Consider the following 21,916-nt stretch of genomic DNA (forward strand, 5'->3'; position numbering starts at 1 on the left):
ATATCAAATTTGTCACTTTACAAGAAGTCACAAGTTATACGTCTACAAGAGAAGGGTGATATATGAAGGAGTAAAAAAGTAACAATTTTCATGTGGGAGGGTAGAACAGCCAGATGAGGCAAACTGACAATACTGAGCAATGAGTACAATGACAGTTATAGCACGTAGAGTGTAGATGCATGTTCCAGTCAGTATTTAAGTGTGTGCACGTACAGTTTGTGAGTGAGTAACACAATGTGGGTGTAATGTTGGTGTTCAGGTGTTGCTGTTGAGGAGTCGAATGGCCTGATGGTAAAAACTGTTCTTAAGTCCTGTAGTCCAAGCAGCTAGACTCAGTTCTTAAACAGTTAAATCCTAATCAATTTCAGACAATTACGACTTTAATTTGTATAAGATTGAGGGTGCAGAAAACCTCAATAAACCAAAATGCGTCTGACTAGTTCCATGCAGCAGCACAGTTCTACATTGGTTTTGAATCATATGCTCACTTTGTGTGGAAGCTATTGAAAAAAAGAGAGAATTTTCCACAATTTTTGGAAATATTGATATAAAACGAAGGGTGCAGAAAATCCCAAAAAATGAGGTGTGTCTAAATAGTCCCATGCAATAGCACTGTTCTACACTAATCTGGCCCCAAACCCTCAAAAATATGGTTAGGTATTGAAAGAAAAAACAGAAGTCTTTGTGGAGGGTTGTCCTTAGTGAATATCTGAATATCTGTTGAATTTTCCAACATGAAACTACTGTAACTTCACCGCAGCGTCTTGAGTTCTACTTTCAGATCGTCTCTTCCCTGTCTGTGTTCTCCCTGTCTCTAGGTCAGTGTGGGCTCTTCTGTTTTAGGGTTCAGTTTGGTCCCGTTCTCTGTCTGTGCTCGCGTCATGACACTCATCACCATCAGCCTGGCTTCATGGTAAAACTAGACCACCGCTGAAGCTTATCTGTGTTTGTTGTCTGTCTTCCTGCTATTTATTTGTTTCATTGCTATTTATTATTTAATCATATGTTTAATTACATGGTCTCTCACTTGGTTTACCAGCCTTTTCCTTATTTTATTTGTTGTGTATGTAAAACCTCTTGCACACTGAAATTCACCACATACAGTATTATGTATTTGTACTAAAGCAATGTGAAGCACTGTATACCATCCTTAATTGTGTTTGAATTTATTCAAAGAAACAAGCACACATGGAAATTACAGTAAGACAGGTTCATATTTGTCAGTCTAAATCTGTTGACTAATCTAAAATGATTTTCTGCTTTTTTGTAACTGTATAAACATATTTATGACTGCTAGTTCTTGTTTTAAATTTGTATTCATTCTTTATGTGTAAATAAAATAATAATATTGCATTATTTTCTGTATTCTTGAACTTTACTTAACTTTAGACAGTTCCTTTTGGCAGCCAGTTACTACTGTTATATAAAATAGCAGTAATACAGGAATTGTTTAAATTACAGTCTCTTGCTTTGTAAAGAGTTGTTCTTGTGGAAAACGTACCTTCACCGTTCTTGTGGCAGAGGAAGGGGAACTTCTACACATTTCTAACCCAACTATGTTTCCATTCTCAGTCAAGAGAAATTCTGTGATGCTTGCCTTGGTTTTCTGTTCCCCACACTCAGCCTCCCCTTCCATGAGCTCCATCTTCCTCTAACTTGTCTGATTATTGCTATAATGTCAGCTGCACCTAGTTTTGTCAGTCAAAATATCAAGCAAACTAAGTTACACTTTGAACCAAAACAGACCTTACATGGGGTGGAAGTCAAGGGGCAAGCAGAAGATCTTATGTCCTCTGATATCTCCACTACTTCACCCTTTCTGTATTTTTTTTTTTCACTGAGCTGTTGCAACATCTACAGACAAGTTTGACTGTTCAGAGCTCCACAAACTGCATGAGAACCTGGCTGCTTCAGTTCCAGTGGTAACTAATGGTTCTCCTGTAGAGGGGAGTTCTGTGGTTCTTGTGCCGTCCTCCTTGTTTTGGGGATTGTGGAGTGTAGCGATAAGAATTGTAATTCGGTTGCTGTTGGACTATCCAGTCAAAGTTCCTAGTTTGTCACTTGGACAGTCTTGCATCTCACTGTCCCACCAAAAAACTGAGTAGGTGCGCTGCCTGTTCATCATTTTTATTGCATGGTATGGAGTTGGGAGTGATCTGCAAAACTATCAGACACTTTGTTATTTCCTATTGCAGTCTGTAGTAATTTGACTCTCTGTGATTTTCTGTTCCTTTTACTTGGAATGATTGTACAGTTTACATGTTTTAGTGGATTTGAGAAAATCCTAAATATTTGAGTTTATAATTATTCCACCCATGAAAACAGTTCACCCTATACTAGACTGATACCCTGTTCATGGGGACGTCCTGCAGCTAGTTTCCAGCTACACTGCAATACTGACCAGAATGAGCAGGTTCCACAGCTGGAACCAGCATTTGTCAGAATATTGCACGAGAAAGTGAGGATCATTTCCCGACTTAGCAATTAGTCATTTTGCTTTCAGTTTTGTTTTTTTATCAACAGTTTGATAGGGACCACAGAAATTTTCGTAAGAATAACGTATGATCAACATGTTAGACACATAAAACCGCCCAACTCCCATTTTTTCCTGAAGGTGGCACTACTGCTATTAGTAGCCTTTAGTAACTCCTCGTAATGTATGTGTACAGGTTTACTTGCAAGATAATGTTCATTACTGAGAGGTTAATTATTATTTTCACACAGATCCTTTTTTTGCAAACAACCTTTAATAAACCTAAGAATTAGAGGTTATTTTCACTTAGGTGTCCCAACAAATCGTCTTCTTAAAAGCTTCTTTTGTTCCCCATGGCAACTACAGTGCATCTGGGGTCAACTTTGAAAGCTCTTCCCTCTGCTTCCGGGTCAAAGGAAGGTCATCAGCACATTGACAAAGATGAATGCAGCGCTGGTAAGAGAGAGAAATAGCATCCTTATTTATTTACAGACCAACAAATAAGGTTGTGCATGCATATACTGTATAAGTTCCATCAAAACTTAAACTAACCTGTTTCAGGCTTCCTTTTCCAGTACACAGCAAGTAGACAGCCAGTACTGGTACCGCCAGGCCGGATGACAGCGTCATCATCCAGCCCAGCACATTAACCCACCCCGGGTATGTGTAGGTTCGGTTAAATGTCAGGGGCTTGTAATTGGCCAAGGCGCCAATTAAGGATACCTGGGGAAAGAAGGACATTATGGAATAATTTAAATTAACACATAAATTCAGCACAGATGCAGATATAATTTTTATGCACCACATGGTGGAATACAGTAAAGTCCATGCACAGCTGTTTGTGCACGCAGGAATCTGTAAGATAATCAATACGTTTTTGTGACAGGTAACCAAATTGGTAGAGAAAGGACAAAATAGCAGACACCATGTATGGTTTGGGAAAGTATAATATAAAATAAGTGTGCTTTAAGTATGAAATGCCTCTTGGCTCTTGTGCTCAAGCCAGCAGCAAAAGGTGTCCACAACAGGACCAATAAAGCTGGCTCATTGTAATTTTCTGATGTAAAATCTGATTTCGTATTAGTAATTATGGTCATTATCAATGATCATTATCCATGTCAACAGAGACTAGCTAAAAAATCAGCCAATAAGCACAGCATCATACTGATATATTTTCAACTGGATTAATTAGAATCACTATGGGTCATACATGTGTGGAATTAACAGTGTCATCCTGTTTAAAAACTGTCAGAACCACTAATGAGAATAAGAGAGGAACTCACTGTGCATACTAGTGGTGTCAGATAGCGCCAGCAGAAACTGAAGAAGCGGCTGGGTCTCACTCCTGTCATGTCTTCAATTACATCACACATGCGCTCCGCTCCTGGAAGATGGAAAGGCACGTTTTCTATCTGGCGTAACTAGAGTAGTATAGTACTTTATTCATGTGTCACATTTAAATGTTTCAGATCATCAAAAGTGTGAAATTTGGCCGACTTTGCAAAATTGTTGTAGTTCATGGTTCATGGTCATGCCACAGCATATCAATAGGATTCAGGTCAGAACTTTGATTAGGCCACTCCAAAGTTTTCATTCTGTTTTTCTTCAGTCAGAGGTGAACTTGCTGGTGTGTTTTGGATTATTGTCATGTTGCAGAATCCACGTTGGTTTCAGCTTGAGGTCATGAACAGATAGAGGGACATTCTCCTTTTGTTAAACCGCAGAATTCATAATTCCATTAATCACAGCAAGTCTTTCAGGTCCTGAAGCACCATATTTAACTGTTGGTATGATGTTCTTTTTCTGAAATGCAGTGTTACTTTTACAGATTTAATGAGACACACTCTCCAAAAATTTTCGTCTTGGCTCCCCATCCCTTTCTTATGTCATGAACACTGCCCTGATCGACAGGTAACTCCTGGGAAAATTCATCAATGTTTCATGTTTTCACTTATTGTGGTTCGCTGGAGTCCCAAAGGTTTAGAACCTTTTCCAGACTGATAGAGCTCAATTACTTTCTTTCTCATTTGTTCCTAATTTTCTTTGGATCTCAGCATGATGTCTGGCTTTTGATGATATTTTGGTCTACAACACTTTGTCAGGCAGGTCTTATTTAAGTGATTCATTTATTGAGGTGTGACAGTAATCCTTGACTAGTATATATTATTGTTTGATTATCTAAAACATTTAAAAAACTTAAAACAAGTAAGAAAGCACTTTTCCAAACCACTGCATATACAGCATAAGGACTTTCATAGAATTTACTGCAATTAATTATTATTTACCAAATATCCAGCCCATTATCAGACACTGAAGACTAGAGAGGAAGAGTTTGGAGGATGCATTCGTGCCATAGTAATCAAACACCTGCAGGACATAAATCCCACCCTGCAGAAAAAAAGGCTTATTCAATTATAGACACAAATCATACAACAGACCACAATATGTTGAATTTATATTTGGTTCTCTGATTACCTCTGTAACCATTAGTATACTCATGCTGAAGCAGAAGAGGCTGAAGACCAGCAGTAAAAGTTCTCTACGTCCAGGTCTACGCAGCACAGTGGGAGCCAGGTCAATCACTGGCATTATCACCCCCTCCATCATAACAAACTAGAATTTATGCATCAGTTAACAGTTAATATCTGTTTGTTTGTGTGTGTATTTATGTGTGTGTGTGTGTGTGTGTGTGTACACATTTTGATGCCACCTGTGAATCCAGGCCAAGCAATATAATCATGATGAAGAAGCATATCGCCCACAGCTGGGGTAAAGGCATCATGGCCACTGCCTGAGGGTACGCAATGAATGCCAGACCAGGACCTGTAAGAAGAAAAAAGTTATTCATGTAGCCACAAGCATAATTTATTTTGAACTATATTGATTACTCGTATTGTTTGTTTTATATAGATACTCCCAAGCCATTATAAGTACAGTACCTGACTCTGCAACTTCTGCAATGCCAACATTGTATTCATGAGCCATGAAGCCCAGCACTGAAAATACTGCAAATCCAGCCACCAAACTGGTAGCAGCGTTCAACAAACAGAGCCAGAAACAGTTCCTGCCAGAGAGGTTTGAATTTAGGATGCTAATTTGGGGATATTAAAGGGGTGTGGTTTGATTTAAGATTTTTGGGGACTGACGGGTTCTAAATCATACCTGTAGCAGTTGTTGTTGTATGGATTGTAACTCCCCAGTGAAATCAACACTCCTCCACCCACACCAAAAGAAAAGAAGACCTGAGTTACAGCCTCCATCCACACCTGCATGAAAACACACAAACCTATTATATGATTTCATTTTATTATCAAAAAAAGAATTTTAAAAACTGGGTATAGTGAAGGCAAACTCCACCCACTAAAGGTCCAAGCAATGATTCAAACTAACAACCATGGGGTTTGTGAGATTTGCATTTTATGTCGGAAAAGTTCTGGTTTGAATGCTTTAAAACTGACAACTCATACAGGCTGTTCAAAGTAACCTGGGGATCTAGAAGTGGGGTGAGTTCAGGCTTCAGATAGTACACAATCCCCTGCAGGGCACCAGGTAGAGTCAACCCTCTGATCAGCAACACCAGCAGCATCACGTATGGGAAAGTGGCTGTAAAATACACCACCTGAAAATAGAGATCCAGCATTTAAGGGTTAATCTGGAATTCACTGTGTTGCACCCCAGACTCTCTAACAGCCTCCAGGCTTATACTGGATCTGCTCATTTTAACTAAAGATTTCTGAGATGGGCACGTCTGATTTCCACTCAGCCAAAGAGGCAAACGTTTCCACACATTTTGTAATATAACTGTGTCACGGCTCGGACCGTGGATGATGTGCCAGGCTGTAGTTCCATGGATTCCATGTGGTTGCCCCTGTCACATTGGTAGGTTGGTAGGTCGGTAGGAGAGTGAGGCGCAGAGTACTTGATTATAAATACAAACAAAAGCGGCACAAGGGCTAAAACAAAGGAAACAAAGGATAAACAATTACAGACCCAAAGGCATGTGGCAATAAGGCCAGGAACATAAACTGGAACAAACCTAAGGTGAGTTATGTGCATGTCCACATCATTGTCGCATCCCATACTGGGTTCTGCTTCATGGTTCTTATGGAGCTGGGATGGATCAGGACTCCATAATCATGTGCAGGAGCACCCGTTGTGCTTAACCCTTAGCCCATGGGCGTCACAGCCCCTGATTATCTGACTGTCTGCACCTATTGTTGTGGCCCCCTCATTTTTAGTCTTTGTCGGGTTATTGAATGTTTGTCAATGTATTGTGTGTCTTTCTTACAAGTTACAAGTTTCTTACAACTTTCCTGTCTGCTTTCATTGTGAAAGTTTCTTCCTGTCTGCATCGACCCTGTCTCACTCTGTCTACATGCTCAAAATTAAAATTCTTGTAGTCATTGAAAGTTTACTATTGTTTCATTTTTACATTTGAATACTAAACACCAACCTTTCCTGTAGATTTCACACCTTTCCAAATGCAAAAGTAACAAATGACCCACATTGCAATGGCGCAGAGGAGGATCTCCCACCGAACACTGCCCAGTTTGTCAATGCCACCTGAGATCGCCAGCACACGCCGTCTGGAGATACGTTGTTTGTTAGAATATCTGGAATTCTGTTTGCATTCTCAGTGTCCTTAAAGCTTTCTTCTGTGTTTGATTTTATAAACTTACTCCCAGAATTCAATTGCTGGAGATGTCAAACTGCTGTTTATAGTCTGGTTATATTTGTTCAGTGCATCAAAGTCCTCACAATTTTCTACAGGAAGTGAAATATATTTTAGTTCATTATTCTTAATTTCTTGAAGCTGTTGCACTACTGTTATGTTGCTGTTGTTACCCATGCCAAGGTGTAGTCAGTGTTCATACCTGTGTTCCAGGTGTGGCCACAGCTGGCCCAGGGCAGTTTGGCGTAGAAAGAGAAGCACAGGTACAGAAGTGCCCAGGCAAGGATGACGATGTAAGACATGCAGTTATAGACCCTCATTATAACACCTGTGTAGCCAATGCCTTAGAGAACAACAGTACATTTGTTTCTAATGAATATTAGGCTATGTTCTTCAAATCTCCATTTAACAACATTTTTACAACACCCATATAGCCTATATATAACAGCAATAATACCACAAGCCCTGAAACCTTCACTGTGTTCATATATTAAACTTTACATAACTTGTATGTCAACAGCAAAGAAATAATTTCATTGTACAGAGAAATTTAATTTCTTCCATATACATGACAATAACTACTATGAATCCTTGAATTATTGAATATATTCAACAGATGAGAAATGAGAACAGATGAGAAAGATGAGAAAGTTTCTTCCCCACTCACCCTGAGCAATTGGGCACAACTTCTCCCAGCAGGTGATGCTTGCTTGCTGTGTGTACTGACCCATTGCACTCTCCAGAAGAAACAGGGGGATCCCACAGGTCACCACGACCACCACGTAGGGCACCAAGAAAGCACCTTGAAAATAAAATTCATTACAAAGTGACATACGTTTTAACAGATTATTTCTTATGTTGTCCATTTGTGTGTTCATAAGGTTAGAGTTGTGATTATAAAACATGATATTTAAATGTTCATACATTATGGCATCATATGCCATACAGTCCTTGTGGTATAGTATATAGCAACAAGATTAGTGTAAAATAAAGCAGTTCAATATATCTCAGTGTATCTTGTACATAACTTAGACTTACCTCCACCATTTCTGTAGCAGAGATATGGGAATCTCCAAACATTTCCTAATCCAACTATGTTCCCTGCGACAACCAGGAGAAATTCTATATTGCTATTCCATTGCCCTCTTTCCTCAATTTTCTTTCTCCTACCCTTAACCTCTTCACAGTTTACAAGTTCCATCTTCTTTAGTCTGGTCAGATTAAAGCTTCCTGTCCCTGATCTCAACGCTGGCTTTTCCAGTCATGACTATGAACTCAATCTAAGAAACATCTTAACTAAATCTACTTGTGTTCTAGGTGTGATCACAGATTGCCCAGGGCAGTTTGGCATGGAAGGAGAACAAAAGGTGTCTGTAATATTAATGTAATAATTTAATTGCAATATCAACAAACTGAATTAATTGAATTGTTGTTGCTTAATTTTTACATTTAAAATGTTGGTATCTGAAGCCCTTCGCTTTAGGGTCATATTGCTCGGTTCTGTTTTACCTAGATGTTGTCCTGGTGTCTGTGTGTGTTTGTGTGTGTGTTTCTTTTGTGACATTGAGAAAGCAAACAATATAATGTGGAAGGAAAGATTGTTCATTAAACTTTGTAAATTAGTCATCTCAGGCCAAGTGTACAGATGGTTCAGGAATTTTTGGCAGGTAAGAACACTTCAAATTAGAGTAGGGAAGAGCTTTTCGCAGAAATACCCAGAAAATGCAAAGCCTCAAGGCAGTACAGAGAGTCCTTTATTATTTTCTACAATGATAAATGATGTTTTTTGTATAGTTTTGTGAGATGGGCACGTCTGATTTCCACTCAGCCAAAGAGGCAAAAGTTTCCACACATTTTCTAATATGTGTCACAGCTTGGACCGTGTATGATGTGCCAGGCTGTAGTTCCATGGAGTCCATGTGGTTGTCCCTGTCACGTTGATAGGTCGGTAGAATAGTGCAGCGCAGAGATGGGACATTTTGGGAACCAAAGTACTTGTCTACTTTCATTGTGAAATTTTCCTCCTGTCTGCATCAAACCTGTTTCACTCTCCGTCTAAGTCAACATGCTCAAAATTAAAGTTCTTGTAGTCATTGAAAGTTTACTATTTCTAGTTTACTACTGTTTGATTTTTACATTTGAAGCCTAAACACCAACCTTTCCTGTAGACTTCACACCTTTCCAAATGCAGAAGTAACAAATGACCCACATGGCAATGGCGCAGAGGAGGATCTCCCACCGAACACTGCCCAGCTCCTCAATGCCACCTGAGATCGCCAGCACACGCCGTCTGGAGATACGTTGTTTGTTAGAATGTCTGGAATTCTGTTTGCATTTCCAGTGTACTTAAAGATTCCTTCTGTGTTTGACTTAAAAAACGTACTCCCAGAATTCAGTTGCTGGGGAGGTCGAGTTGGTGTTTATAGTCTGGTTATATTTGTTCAGTGCGTCAAAGTCCTCACAATTTTCTACAGGAAGTGAAATATATTTTAGTTCATTATTCTTAATTTATTGAAGCTGGTGCACTACTGTTATGCTGCTGTTGTTACACATGCCAAGGTGTAGTCAGTGTTCATACCTGTGTTCCAGGTGTGGTCACAGCTGGCCCAGGGCAGTTTGGCGTAGAAAGAGAAGCACAGGTACAGAAGTGCCCATGCAAGGATGATGACGTAAGAAATGCACTTATAGACCCTCATTATAATACCTGTGTAGCCGATCCCTTTGAGACAAAAAGTACATTTATTGTTTCTAATGAATATTAGGCTATCTTCTTCAAATCTCCATTCAAAAACATTTTTACAACACCCATATAGCCTAACAGCAATAATACCACAAGCACAGAAACCTTCACTGTGTTCATATATTAAATTTTACCTACCTTGTATGTGGACAGCAAAGAAAGAATTTCATTGTACAGAAAAATTTAATTTCTTCCATACACATGACAATAACTACTATGAATCCTTGAATAAATTGACCTGAACAGATGAGAAATTTTCTTCCCCACTCACACTGAGCAATTGGGCACTTCTCCCAGCAGGTGATGCTTGCTTGCTGTGTGTACTGACCCATCGCACTCTCCAGAAGAAACAGGGGGATCCCACAGGTCACCACAACCACCACGTAGGGCACCAAGAAAGCACCTTGAAAACTAAATTCAGTACAAAGTAATATATACATTTTAACAAAATCTTTCTTATGTTGTCCATTCGTGTGTATATAAGGTTAGAGTTGTGGTTATGAAACATGATATTTAAATGTTCATACATTACTGCATCTTAAACCATACAGTCCTTGTGGTATAGACTACAGTAAAAAGATTAGTGTAAAATAAAGCAGTTCAATATATCTCAGTGTATCTTGTACATAACTTAGACTTACCTCCACAATTTCTGTAGCAGAGATATGGGAATCTCCAAACATTTTGTATAATTGTGAAAAAAATCGAAATGTAGTTCAGTTTCAATTTTATTTGTCATATGCAAGTAAACACAGGGAACAACATTACAGTAAAATGCAAGTCACTGCTAAAAACTGCTAAAAAGTTTTAAGTTTACAAGGTAGAAAGAAAATAAATTGGCAATATCAAATTTGTCACTTCACAAGAAGTCATAAGTTCTAAGTTTACAAGAAAATATATGATATGTGAGATATGAAGAAGTAAGACAGTAACAATTTTCATGTGGGAGGGTAGAACAGGCAGATGAGGCAAACTGACAATACTGAGCAGCAAGTAAATGACAGTTATAGCACGTAGAGTGTAGATGCACGTTCCAGTCAGTATTTAAGTGTGTACGTACAGTTTGTGTGTGAGTAACACAATGTGGGTGTAATGTTGGTGTTCAGGTGTTGCTGTGGAAAAGTAAAAAAAAATGAGGGTAAGTCCTATAGTCCAAGCAGCTAGATTCAGTTCTTAAATGGTTAAATCCTAATCAATTTCAGGCAATTACGACTTTAATTTGTATAAAATTGAAGGTGAGGAAAACCTCAATAAACCAAAATGCGTCTGACTAGTTCCATGCAACAGCACAGTTCTACATTGGTTTTGAATCATATGCTCACTTTGTGCGGAAGCTACTGAAAAAAAAGAGATAATTTTCCACAATTTTTAAAAATATTAATATAAAATATGGTTAGGTATTAGGTAAAACAGAAGTCTTTGTGGAGGGTTGTGCTTAGTGAATATCTGAATATCTGTTGAATTTTCCAACATGAAACTACTGTAACTTCACCGCAGAGTTCTACTTTCAGTCAGATTGTCTCTTCCCTGTCTGTATTCTCCCTGTCTCTAGGTCAGCGTGGGCTCTTCTGTTTTAGGGTTTAGCTCATGTCTTAGTTTGGTCCCCTGTTCTCTGTCTGTGTTCGTGTCATGACACTCATCACCATCAGCTTGGCTTCATGGTAGAACTAGACCACCGCTGAAGCTTATCTGTGTTTGTTGTCTATCTTTCTGCTATTTATTTGTTTAATTGTTATTTATTATTTAATCATCTGTTTAATTATATGGACTCTCACTGGGTTGACCAGCCTTTTTCCCTTATTTCCTTTTAGTGTATGTTCTCGGCCCTTAAAACCTCTGAAAACAGCCTCATCACAAACCTCATCACAACCACCATAAAGAGCACAAGAAATGTCTGTTTATTTGTCGTACAAACATATTACGTATTTGTACTAAAGCAGTGTGAAGCACTGTGTACCATCCTGAATTGGGTTTGAATTTATTCAAAGAAACAAGCACACATGGAAATTACAGTAAGACAGGTTCATATTTGTCAGTCTAAATGTGTTGACTAATCTGAACACAAAATGATTTTCTGCTTTTTGTAACTGTATGAACATATTGATGACTGTAAGTTCTTGCTTTTAATTTTTATTAATTCTAGTGTTCTTTATGTGTAAATTTGAGGAGTCCAAGAATTAATTTTTTTCTGTATCCTTGAACTGTACTTTAGACTTTTAGTTCCTTTTTTTGCAGCCAGTTACTACTGTTATATAAAATAGCAGTAATACAGGAATTGTTTAAATTACAGTCTATTGCTTTGTAAAGAGTTGTTCTTTTGGAAAACATACCTTAACCGTTCTTGCAGCGGAGGAAGGGGAACTTCTACACATTTCTAACCCAACTATAAAATATCAAGCAAACTAAGCTACACTTTGAACCAAAACAGACCTTACATGGGGTGGAAGTCAAGGGGCCAGTGCTAAGCAAGCAGTAGATCTTATGTCCCCTGATATCTTCACTACTTTAGTTAACTTCACCCTTTCTGTAATATTTATTTAGTTTATCATTGAGCTGTTTTTACATTTACAGACAAGTTTGACTGTTCAGAGCTCCACATACTGCATTATTACCTGGCTGCTTCAGTTCCAGTGGTAACTAATGGTTCTGTGTTCTGTGGTTCTGTGGTTCTTGTGCCGTCCTCCGTGTTTTGGGGATTGTGGAGTGTAGCGATCAGAATTGTAATTTGGTTGCTGTTGGACTATCCAGTCAAAGTTCCTAGTTTGTCACTTGGACAGTCTTGCATCTCACTGTCCCAACAAAAAACTGAGTAGGTGCGCTGCCTGTTCATCATTTTTATTGCATGGTATGGAGTTGGGAGTGATCTGCAAAACTATCAGACACTTTGTTATTTCCTATTGCAGTTTGTAGTAATTTGACTCTCTGTGATTTTCTGTTCCTTTTACTTGGAATGATCATACAATTTACATGTTTTAGTGGATTTGAGACAATCCTAAATATTTGAGTTTATAATTATTCCACCCATGAAAACAGTTCACCCTATACTAGACTGATACCCTGTTCATGGGCACGTCCTGCAGCTAGTTTCCAGCTTCCCTGCAGTACTGACCAGAATGAGCAGGTTCCACAGCTGGAACCAGCATTTGTCAGAATATTGCACGAGAAAGTGAGGATCATTTCCCGACTCAATTAACATAAACAATTTGATTGATATAAAATGTGTTGAAATAAGTCATTTTGCTTTCAGTGTTGTTTTAATGTTTCTTTATCAACAGTTTCACAGGTGCCGCAGAAACTTTCTTAAAAATGTCATGAATTTATTTTTTGAACAGAAGAAAGATACTTGATCAAAATGTTAGACACATAAAACTTGAACAGCCCCCTTTTTTCCTGAAGGTGGCACTACTGCTGTTAGTAGCCTTTAGTAACTCCTCATGATTAACTTTTATTATGGTATCTCTAAGATAATAGACAGATTTACTTGCAAGATAATGCTCATTACTCAGATGTTAGTTAATATTTTCACACTGATGCAAACAACTTTTAATAAACCAAAGAATTCTAGATTATTTTCTCTTAGGTGTCCCAACATCTTCTTAAAAGCTTTATTTGTTCCCCACGGCAACTACATTGCATCTGGGGTCAACTTTGAAAGCTCTTCCCTCTGCTTCCGGGTCAAAGGAAGGTCATCAGCACATTGACAAAGATGAATGCAGCGCTGGTAAGAGAGAGAAATACCATCATTATTTATTTACAGACCAGATCAACAAATAAACTTGTACATGCATATATAAATTCCATCAAAATTTAATCTAACCTGTTTCAGGCTTCCTTTTCCAGTACACAGCAAGTAGACAGCCAGTACTGGTACCGCCAGACTGGACGACAGCATCATTATCCATCCCAGCACATTCACCCACACCGGGTATGTGTAGGTTCGGTTAAATGTCAGGGGCTTGTAATTGGCCAAGGAGCCAACGAAGGATGCCTGGGGAAAGAAGGACATTATGGAATAATTTAAAGTCACACATAAATTCAGCACTCATAGACAAATGCAGTTAGGAATTTTAGGCACCACATGTTGGATTACAGTAAAGTCCATGCACAGCTGTTTGTGCATGCAGGCTCTCTGCTCTTGTGCTCAAGCCAGGCAACAACTGGACCAATAAAGCTGGCTCATTATAATTTTCTGATGTAAAATCTGATTTCTTTTTTGTAATGAATAAGGTCATTATCCATAACAACAGAGACTAGCTAAAAAAATAAGTGCAGCATCATACTGATATATTTTCAACTGGATTAATTAGAATCACTATGGGTCATACATGTGTGGAATTAACAGTGTCATCATGTTTAAAAATTGTCAGAACCACTAATGAGAATAAGAGAGGAACTCACTGTGCATACTAGTGGTGTCAGATAGCGCCAGCAGAAACTGAAGAAGCGGCTGGGTCTCACTCCTGTCATGTCTTCAATTGCATCACACATGCGCTCCGCTCCTGGAAGATGGAAAGGCACGTTTTCTATCTGGCGTAACTAGAGTAGTATAGTACTTTATTCATGTGTCACATTTAAATGTTTCAGATCATCAAAAGTGGGAATTTTGAACAACAAAATTGTTGTACTTCATGGTCATGCCACAGTATCTTAATAGGATTCAGGTCAGAACTTCGATTAGGCCACTCCAAAGTTTTCATTCTGTTTTTCTTCAGCCAGTCAGAGGTGAACTTGCTGGTGTGTTTTGGATCATTGTCATGTTGCAGAATCCACGTTGGTTTCAGTTTGAGGTCATGGACAGATAGAGGGACATTCTCCTTCATGGTGTTTTGTTAAACTGCAGAAATCCTAATTCCATTAATCACAGCAAGTCTTTCAGGCCATGAAACAGCAAAACAGCCCCTGACCATAAAAAATATGTTGGTATGATGTTCTTTTTCTGATGTTCTTTTTCTGAAATGCAGTGATTCTTTTTGCTCAGCAGTGCTTTTCGTCTTGGCTCCCCATCCCTTTCTCTTGTCATGAACTCTGCCCCGATCGACAGGTAACTCCTGGGAAAGTTCACCACTGTTACATGTTTTCACTAATTGTGGTTCGCTGGGAGTCCCAAAGGTTTAGAAACGGCTTCATAACCTTTTCCAGACTGATAGAGCTCAATTACTTTCTTTCTCATTTGTTCCTAATTTTCTTTGGATCTCAGCATGATGTCTGGTTTTTGAGGATATTTTGGTGTACATCACTTTGTCAGGCAGGTCTTATTTACATGATTCATTTATTGAGCTGTGACAGTAATCTTTGACTAGTATACATTAAAGGCCAAAAGTTTGGACACACCTTCTCATTCAATGTGTTGTCTTTGTTTTCATGACCTTTTGCATTGGTAGATTCTCACTGAAGGCATCAAAACTATGAATGAACACATGTGGAGTTATGTACTTAACAAAAAGTGGAGATCTAGCCTCCACAGTCACTGGACCTGAACCCAATCCAGATGGTTTGGGGTGAGCTGGACAGTAGAGTGAAGGCAAAGTGCTAAACACCTCTGGGAACTCCAAGACTGTTGGAAAACCACTTCAGGTGACGACTTCTTGAAGCTAATCGAGAGAATGCCAAGTGTGTGCAAAGCAGTAATCACAGCATGCCTTCAGTGAGAATCTACCAACGTAAATGTTCATGTAAATAAAGAAAACACCTTGAAATAGAAGGTGTGTCCAAACTTTTGGCCTGTACTGTATATTATTTTTTGATGATCTGAAACATTTAAACAACATAAAACCATTAATTAAACAGAGAAGGCACACCACTGCATTTACAGCATAAGGACGTTCTTTGATTTTACTGCAATTATTTATTATTTACCAAATATCCAGCCCATTGTGAGACACTGAAGACTAGAGAGGAAGAGTTTGGAAGATGCATTCATGCCATAGTAATCAAAGACCTGCAGGACATACATCCCACCCTACAGGGAAAAGGCTTATTTATAGACAAGCAATTATAGACACAAATCATACAAATGACTACAATCAGATTAACTTTATATTTGGTGCTCTGATCACCTCTGTAATCATTAGGATACTTATGCTGAAGCAGAAGAGGCTGAAGACCAGCAGTAAAAGTTCTCTTCGTCCAGGTCTGCGCAGCACAGTGGGAGCCAGGTCAATCACTGGCATTATCACCCCCTCCATCATAACAAACTAGAGTTTATGCATCCAACAGTTAATATCTGTTTGTTTGTTTGTTAGTGTGTGTATTTATGTGTGTGTGTGTGTGTGTACACATTTTGATGCCACCTGTGAATCCAGGCCAAGCAATATAATCATGATGAAGAAGCATATCGCCCACAGCTGGGGTAAAGGCATCATGGCCACTGCCTGAGGGTACGCAATGAATGCCAGACCAGGACCTGTAAGAAGAAAAAAGTTATTCATGTAGCCACAAGCATTATCTATTTTGAACACTATTGATTACTTATATTGTTTGTTTTATATAGATACTCCCAAGCCATTATAAGTACAGTACCTGACTCTGCAACTTCTGCAATGCCAACATTGTATTCATGAGCCATGAAGCCCAGCACTGAAAATACTGCAAATCCAGCCACCAAACTGGTAGCAGCGTTCAACAAACAGAGCCAGAAACAGTTCCTGCCAGAGAGGTTCGGATTTAGGATGCTAATTTATGTATATTAGAGGGGTGCGGTTTGATTTGAGATTTTTGAGGACTGACTGGTTCTAAATCATACCTGTAGCAGTTGTTGTTGTATGGATTGTAGCTGCATAGTGAAGCCAACAGTCCTCCACCCACACCGAAGGAGAAGATGACCTGAGTTACAGCCTCCATCCACACCTGCATGAAAACACACAGACCTGTTATATGATGTATTTTTATCAAAAGATATTTTTAAAAACTCGGTATATAGAATACAAACTCCACCCACTCAAGGTCCAAGTAATGATTCAAACTAACAACCATGGGGTTTGTGAGATCTACATTTTATCTTGGAAAAGTTCTGTTTTGAATGCTTTGACATCTCATACATGTTGTTCAAAGTAACCTGAGGATCTAGAAGTGGGGTGAGGTCAGGCTTCAGATAGTACACAATCCCCTGCAGGGCACCAGGCAGAGTCAACCCTCTGATCAGCAACACCAGCAGCATCACGTATGGGAAAGTGGCTGTAAAATACACCACCTGAAAATAGAGCAACCAGATCCAGCATTTTGGGGTTAATCAGGATTTCACTGTGTTGCACCCAGACGCTCTAACAGCATCCAGGCTTATATTGGATCTGCTCATTTTAACTAAAGGTTTGTGAGATGTCTGATCAGCCAAAGAGGCAAACGTTTCCAATCATTTTATAACATAACTGTGTCACAGCTCAGACCGTGGAGGATGTGCCAGGTTGTAGTTACATGGAGTCCATGTGGTTGCCATGGTCGGTAGAAGAGTGAGGCGCAGAGATGGGAAATTTTGGAAAAGTACTTGATTATAAATACAAACAAAAGTGGCACAAGGGCTTAAACAAAGGAAACAAAGGATAAACAATTACAGACCCAAAGGCATGTGGCAATAAGGCCAGTAACATAAACTGGAACAAACCTAAGGAGAGTTATGTGCATGTCCACATCAATGTTGCAGCCCATACTGGGTGCTGCTTCACAGTTCTTATGGAGCTGGGATGATCAGGACTCCCATGGGCATCACAGTCCCGGATTACCTGACTGTCGGCACCTGTTGTTGTATAATGGCCCCCTCATTTTTAGTCCTTGTTGGGTCATTGAATGTTTGTCCATGTTTTACGTGTCTTTGTTACAAGTTAATCCCCCGTCTTGTGAATTCATGCTTTCTTGTCTGCCTTTATTGTGAAAGTTTTCTTCCTGTCTGCAGCAAACCGGTTTCACTCTCCGTCTACATGCTCAAAATGAAAATTCTCGTAGTCATTGAAAATTTACTATTTCCAGTTTACTATTGTTTCATTTTTACAACTGAATCCTAAACACCAACCTTTCCTGTAGACTTCACACCTTTCCAAATGCAGAAATAACAAATGACCCACATGGCAATGGCGCAGAGGAGGATCTCCCACCGAACACTGCCCAGCTCCTCAATTCCACCTGAGATCGCCAGCACACGCCGTCTGGAGATACGTTGTTTGTTAGAATATCTGGAATTTTGTTTGCATTTCCAGTGTACTTAAAGATTCCTTCTGTGTTTGACTTTAAAAACTTACTCCCAGAATTCAGTTGCTGGGGAGGTCGAGTTGGTGTTTATAGTCTGGTTATATTTGTTCAGTGCGTTAAAGTCCTCACAAGTTTCTACAGGAAGTGAAATATATTTTAGTTCATTATTCTTATTTTTTTGATGTTGTTGCACTACTGTTATGCTGCTGTTGTTACACATGCCAAGGTGTAGTCAGTGTTCATACCTGTGTTCCAGGTGTGGCCACAGCTGGCCCAGGGCAGTTTGGCGTAGAAAGAGAAGCACAGGTACAGAAGAGCCCATGCAAGGATGATGACGTAAGACATGCAGTTATAGACCCTCATTATTATACCCGTGTAGCCGATCCCTTAGAGACAAACAGTACATTTATTGTTTCTAATGAATATTAGGCTATCTTCTTCAAATCTCCATTCAAAAATATTTTTACAACACCAATGTAGCCTAACAGCAATAATACCACAAGCACAGAAACCTTCACTGTGTTCATTTAATAAACTTTACCTACCTTGTATGTGGACAGCAAAGAAAGAATTTCATTATAAAGAAATTATAAATTTGATTTCTTCCATGCACATGACAATAACTACCATGAATCCTTAAATTCTTGAATATATTGACCTGAACAGATGAGAAAGTTTCTTCCCTACTCACCCTGAGCAATTGGGCACAACTTCTCCCAGCAGGTGATGCTTGCTTGCTGTGTGTACTGACCCATCGCACTCTCCAGAAGAAACAGGGGGATCCCACAGGTCACCACAACCACCACATAGGGCACCAAGAAAGCACCTTGAAAAGAAAATTCATTACAAAGTAATATATACGTTTTAACTAAATGTTTCTTATGTTGTCCGTTCGTGTGTACATAAGGTTAGAGTTGTGGTTATAAAACATGATATTTAAATGTTCATACATTACTGCATCATAAACCATAAAGTCCTTGTGGTATAGACTACAGTAACAAGATTAGTGTAAAATAAAGCAGTTCAATATATCACAGTGTATCTTGTACATAATTTAGACTTACCTCCACCATTTCTGTAGCAGAGATATGGGAATCTCCAAACATTTCCTAATCCAACTATGTTCCCTGCGACAACCAGGAAAAATTCTATATTGCTATTCCATTGCCCTCTTTTTTTAATTTTCTTTCTCCTACCCTCAACCTCTTCACAGTTCACAAGTTCCATCTTCTTTAGTCTGGTCTGATTAAAGCTTCCTGTCCCTGATCTCAATGCTGGCTTTTCCAGTCATGACTATGAACTCAATCTAAGAAACATCTTAACTAAATCTACTTGTGTTCTAGGTGTGATCACAGATTGCCCAGGGCAGTTTGGCATGGAAGGAGAACAAAAGGTGTCTGTTATATTAATTTAATAATTTAATTGCAATATCAATAAACTGAATTAATTGAATTGTTGTTGTTTCATTTTTACATTTAAAATGTTGGTATCTGAAGCCCTTCACTTTAGGGTCATATTGCTCGGTTCTGTTTTACCTAGATGTTGTCCTGGTGTCTGTGTGTGTTTGTGTGTGTGTTTCTTTTGTGACATTGAGAAAGCAAACAATATAATGTGGAAGGACGGATTGTTAATTAAACTTTGTAAATTACTCATCTCAGGCCAAGTGTACAGATGGTTCAGGAATTTTTGGCAGGTAAGAACACTTCAAATTAGAGTAGGGAAGAGCTTTTCGCAGAAATACCCAGAAAATGTAAAGCCTCAAGGCAGTACAGAGAGTCCTTTATTATTTTCTACAATGATAAATGATGTTTTTTGTATTGTTTTGTGAGATGGGCACGTCTGATTTCCACTCAGCCAAAGAGGCAAAAATTTTCCACACATTTTCTAATATGTGTCACAGCTCGGACCGTGTATGATGTGCCAGGCTGTAGTTCCATGGAGTCCATGTGGTTGTCCCTGTCACGTTGATAGGTCGGTAGAATAGTGCGGCGCAGAGATGGGACATTTTGGGAACCAAAATACTTGTCTACTTTCATTGTGAAAGTTTTCTTCCTGTCTGCATCAAACCTGTTTCACTCTCCGTCTAAGTCAACATGCTCAAAATTAAAGTTCTTGTAGTCATTGAAAGTTTACTATTTCTAGTTTACTACTGTTTGATATTTACATTTGAAGCCTAAACACCAACCTTTCCTGTAGACTTCACACCTTTCCAAATGCAGAAGTAACAAATGACCCACATGGCAATGGCGCAGAGGAGGATCTCCCACCGAACACTGCCCAGCTCCTCAATACCACCTGAGATTGCCAGCACACGCCGTCTGGAGATACGTTGTTTGTTAGAATGTCTGGAATTCTGTTTGCATTTCCAGTGTACTTAAAGATTCCTTCTGTGTTTGACTTAAAAAACTTACTCCCAGAATTCAGTTGCTGGAGAGGTCGAGTTGGTGTTTATAGTCTGGTTATATTTGTTCAGTGCGTCAAAGTCCTCACAACTTTCTACAGGAAGTGAAATATATTTTAGTTCATTATTCTTAATTTATTGAAGCTGTTGCACTACTGTTATGCTGCTGTTGTTACACATGGCAAGATGTAGTCAGTGTTCATACCTGTGTTCCAGGTGTGGCCACAGCTGGCCCAGGGCAGTTTGGCGTAGAAAGAGAAGCACAGGTACAGAAGTGCCCATGCAAGGATGATGACGTAAGAAATGCACTTATAGACCCTCATTATAATACTTGTGTAGCCGATCCCTTTGAGACAAACAGTACATTTATTGTTTCTAATGAATATTAGGCTATCTTCTTCAAATCTCCATTCAAAAACATTTTTACAACACCCATATAGCCTAACAGCAATAATACCACAAGCACAGAAACCTTCACTGTGTTTATATATTAAACTTTACCTAACTTGTACATGGACAGCAAAGAAAGAATTTCATTTTACAGAGAAATTTAATTTCTTCCATACACATGACAATAACTACTATGAATCCTTGAATAAATTGACCTGAACAGATGAGAAAGTTTCTTCCCCACTCACCCTGAGCAATTGGGAACTTCTCCCAGCAGGTGATGCTTGCTTGCTGTGTGTACTGACCCATCGCACTCTCCAGAAGAAACAGGGGGATCCCACAGGTCACCACAACCACCACGTAGGGCACCAAGAAAGCACCTTGAAAACTAAATTCAGTACAAAGTAATATATACGTTTTAACAAAATCTTTCTTATGTTGTCCGTTCGTGTGTACATAAGGTTAGAGTTGTGGTTATGAAACATGATATTTAAATGTTCATACATTACTGCATCTTAAACCATAAAGTCCTTGTGGTATAGACTACAGTAACAAGATTAGTGTAAAATAAAGCAGTTCAATATATCTCAGTGTATCTTGTACATAACTTAGACTTACCTCCACCATTTCTGTAGCAGAGATATGGGAATCTCCAAACATTTCGTATAATTGTGAAAAAAATCGAAATGTAGTTCAGTTTCAATTTTATTTGTCATATGCAAGTTAACACAGGGAAAAACATTACAGTAAAATGCAAGTCACTGCTAAAAACTGCTAAAAAGTTTTAAGTTTACAAGGTAGAAAGAAAATAAATTGGCAATATGAAATTTGTCACTTCACAAGAAGTCATAAGTTCTAAGTTTACAAGAAAATATATGAGATGTGAGATATGAAGAAGTAAGACAGTAACAATTTTCATGTGGGAGGGTAGAACAGGCTGATGAGGCAAAATGACAATACTGAGCAGCAAGTACAATGACAGTTATAGCACGAGTGTGCTATATGCGTGTTCCAGTCAGTATTTAAGTGTGTGCACGTACAGTTTGTGTGTGAGTAACACAA

At 38.8% G+C, this 21,916-nt stretch overlaps 2 protein-coding genes across 5 annotated transcripts; both read right to left on the minus strand.

The window, feature by feature from the left end:
• Window positions 1-2,727: 2,727 nt before the first annotated feature.
• On the minus strand, window positions 2,728-8,431 carry LOC114801988 (sodium- and chloride-dependent GABA transporter 2-like). 2 transcript variants are annotated; one of them, XM_029000561.1, is made up of 15 exons: window positions 8,316-8,404; window positions 8,184-8,246; window positions 7,813-7,947; window positions 7,348-7,488; window positions 7,153-7,237; window positions 6,927-7,059; window positions 5,958-6,092; window positions 5,636-5,739; window positions 5,413-5,537; window positions 5,184-5,296; window positions 4,949-5,086; window positions 4,759-4,861; window positions 3,757-3,857; window positions 3,026-3,196; window positions 2,728-2,926 (listed from the first exon to the last, which is right to left on the minus strand). In XM_029000561.1, exons 1-15 carry the CDS (start codon window positions 8,344-8,346, stop codon window positions 2,834-2,836), a joined length of 1,671 nt encoding a protein of 556 aa, XP_028856394.1. In that variant the 5' UTR covers window positions 8,347-8,404; the 3' UTR covers window positions 2,728-2,833. The 2 variants fall into 2 exon arrangements, with proteins under 2 accessions (XP_028856394.1, XP_028856393.1); XM_029000560.1 differs by having other exon boundaries at window positions 8,184-8,431.
• A 4,703-nt stretch (window positions 8,432-13,134) lies between these two features.
• Window positions 13,135-21,493, minus strand: LOC114801987 (sodium- and chloride-dependent GABA transporter 2-like). Of its 3 annotated transcripts, XM_029000558.1 has the most exons (15): window positions 19,260-19,606; window positions 19,128-19,190; window positions 18,755-18,889; window positions 18,309-18,449; window positions 18,114-18,198; window positions 17,888-18,020; window positions 16,940-17,074; window positions 16,628-16,731; window positions 16,405-16,529; window positions 16,176-16,288; window positions 15,942-16,079; window positions 15,742-15,844; window positions 14,284-14,384; window positions 13,703-13,873; window positions 13,135-13,603 (listed from the first exon to the last, which is right to left on the minus strand). In XM_029000558.1, exons 1-15 carry the CDS (start codon window positions 19,288-19,290, stop codon window positions 13,511-13,513), a joined length of 1,671 nt encoding a protein of 556 aa, XP_028856391.1. In that variant the 5' UTR covers window positions 19,291-19,606; the 3' UTR covers window positions 13,135-13,510. The 3 variants fall into 3 exon arrangements, with proteins under 3 accessions (XP_028856391.1, XP_028856392.1, XP_028856390.1); XM_029000559.1 differs by lacking the exons at window positions 19,128-19,190; window positions 19,260-19,606 and adding an exon at window positions 21,473-21,493; XM_029000557.1 differs by having other exon boundaries at window positions 19,128-19,598.
• Window positions 21,494-21,916: the final 423 nt, after the last annotated feature.

The sequence above is a fragment of the Denticeps clupeoides genome, chromosome 13 (assembly GCF_900700375.1).
Source record: "Denticeps clupeoides chromosome 13, fDenClu1.1, whole genome shotgun sequence".
NCBI lineage: Eukaryota > Metazoa > Chordata > Actinopteri > Clupeiformes > Denticipitidae > Denticeps > Denticeps clupeoides.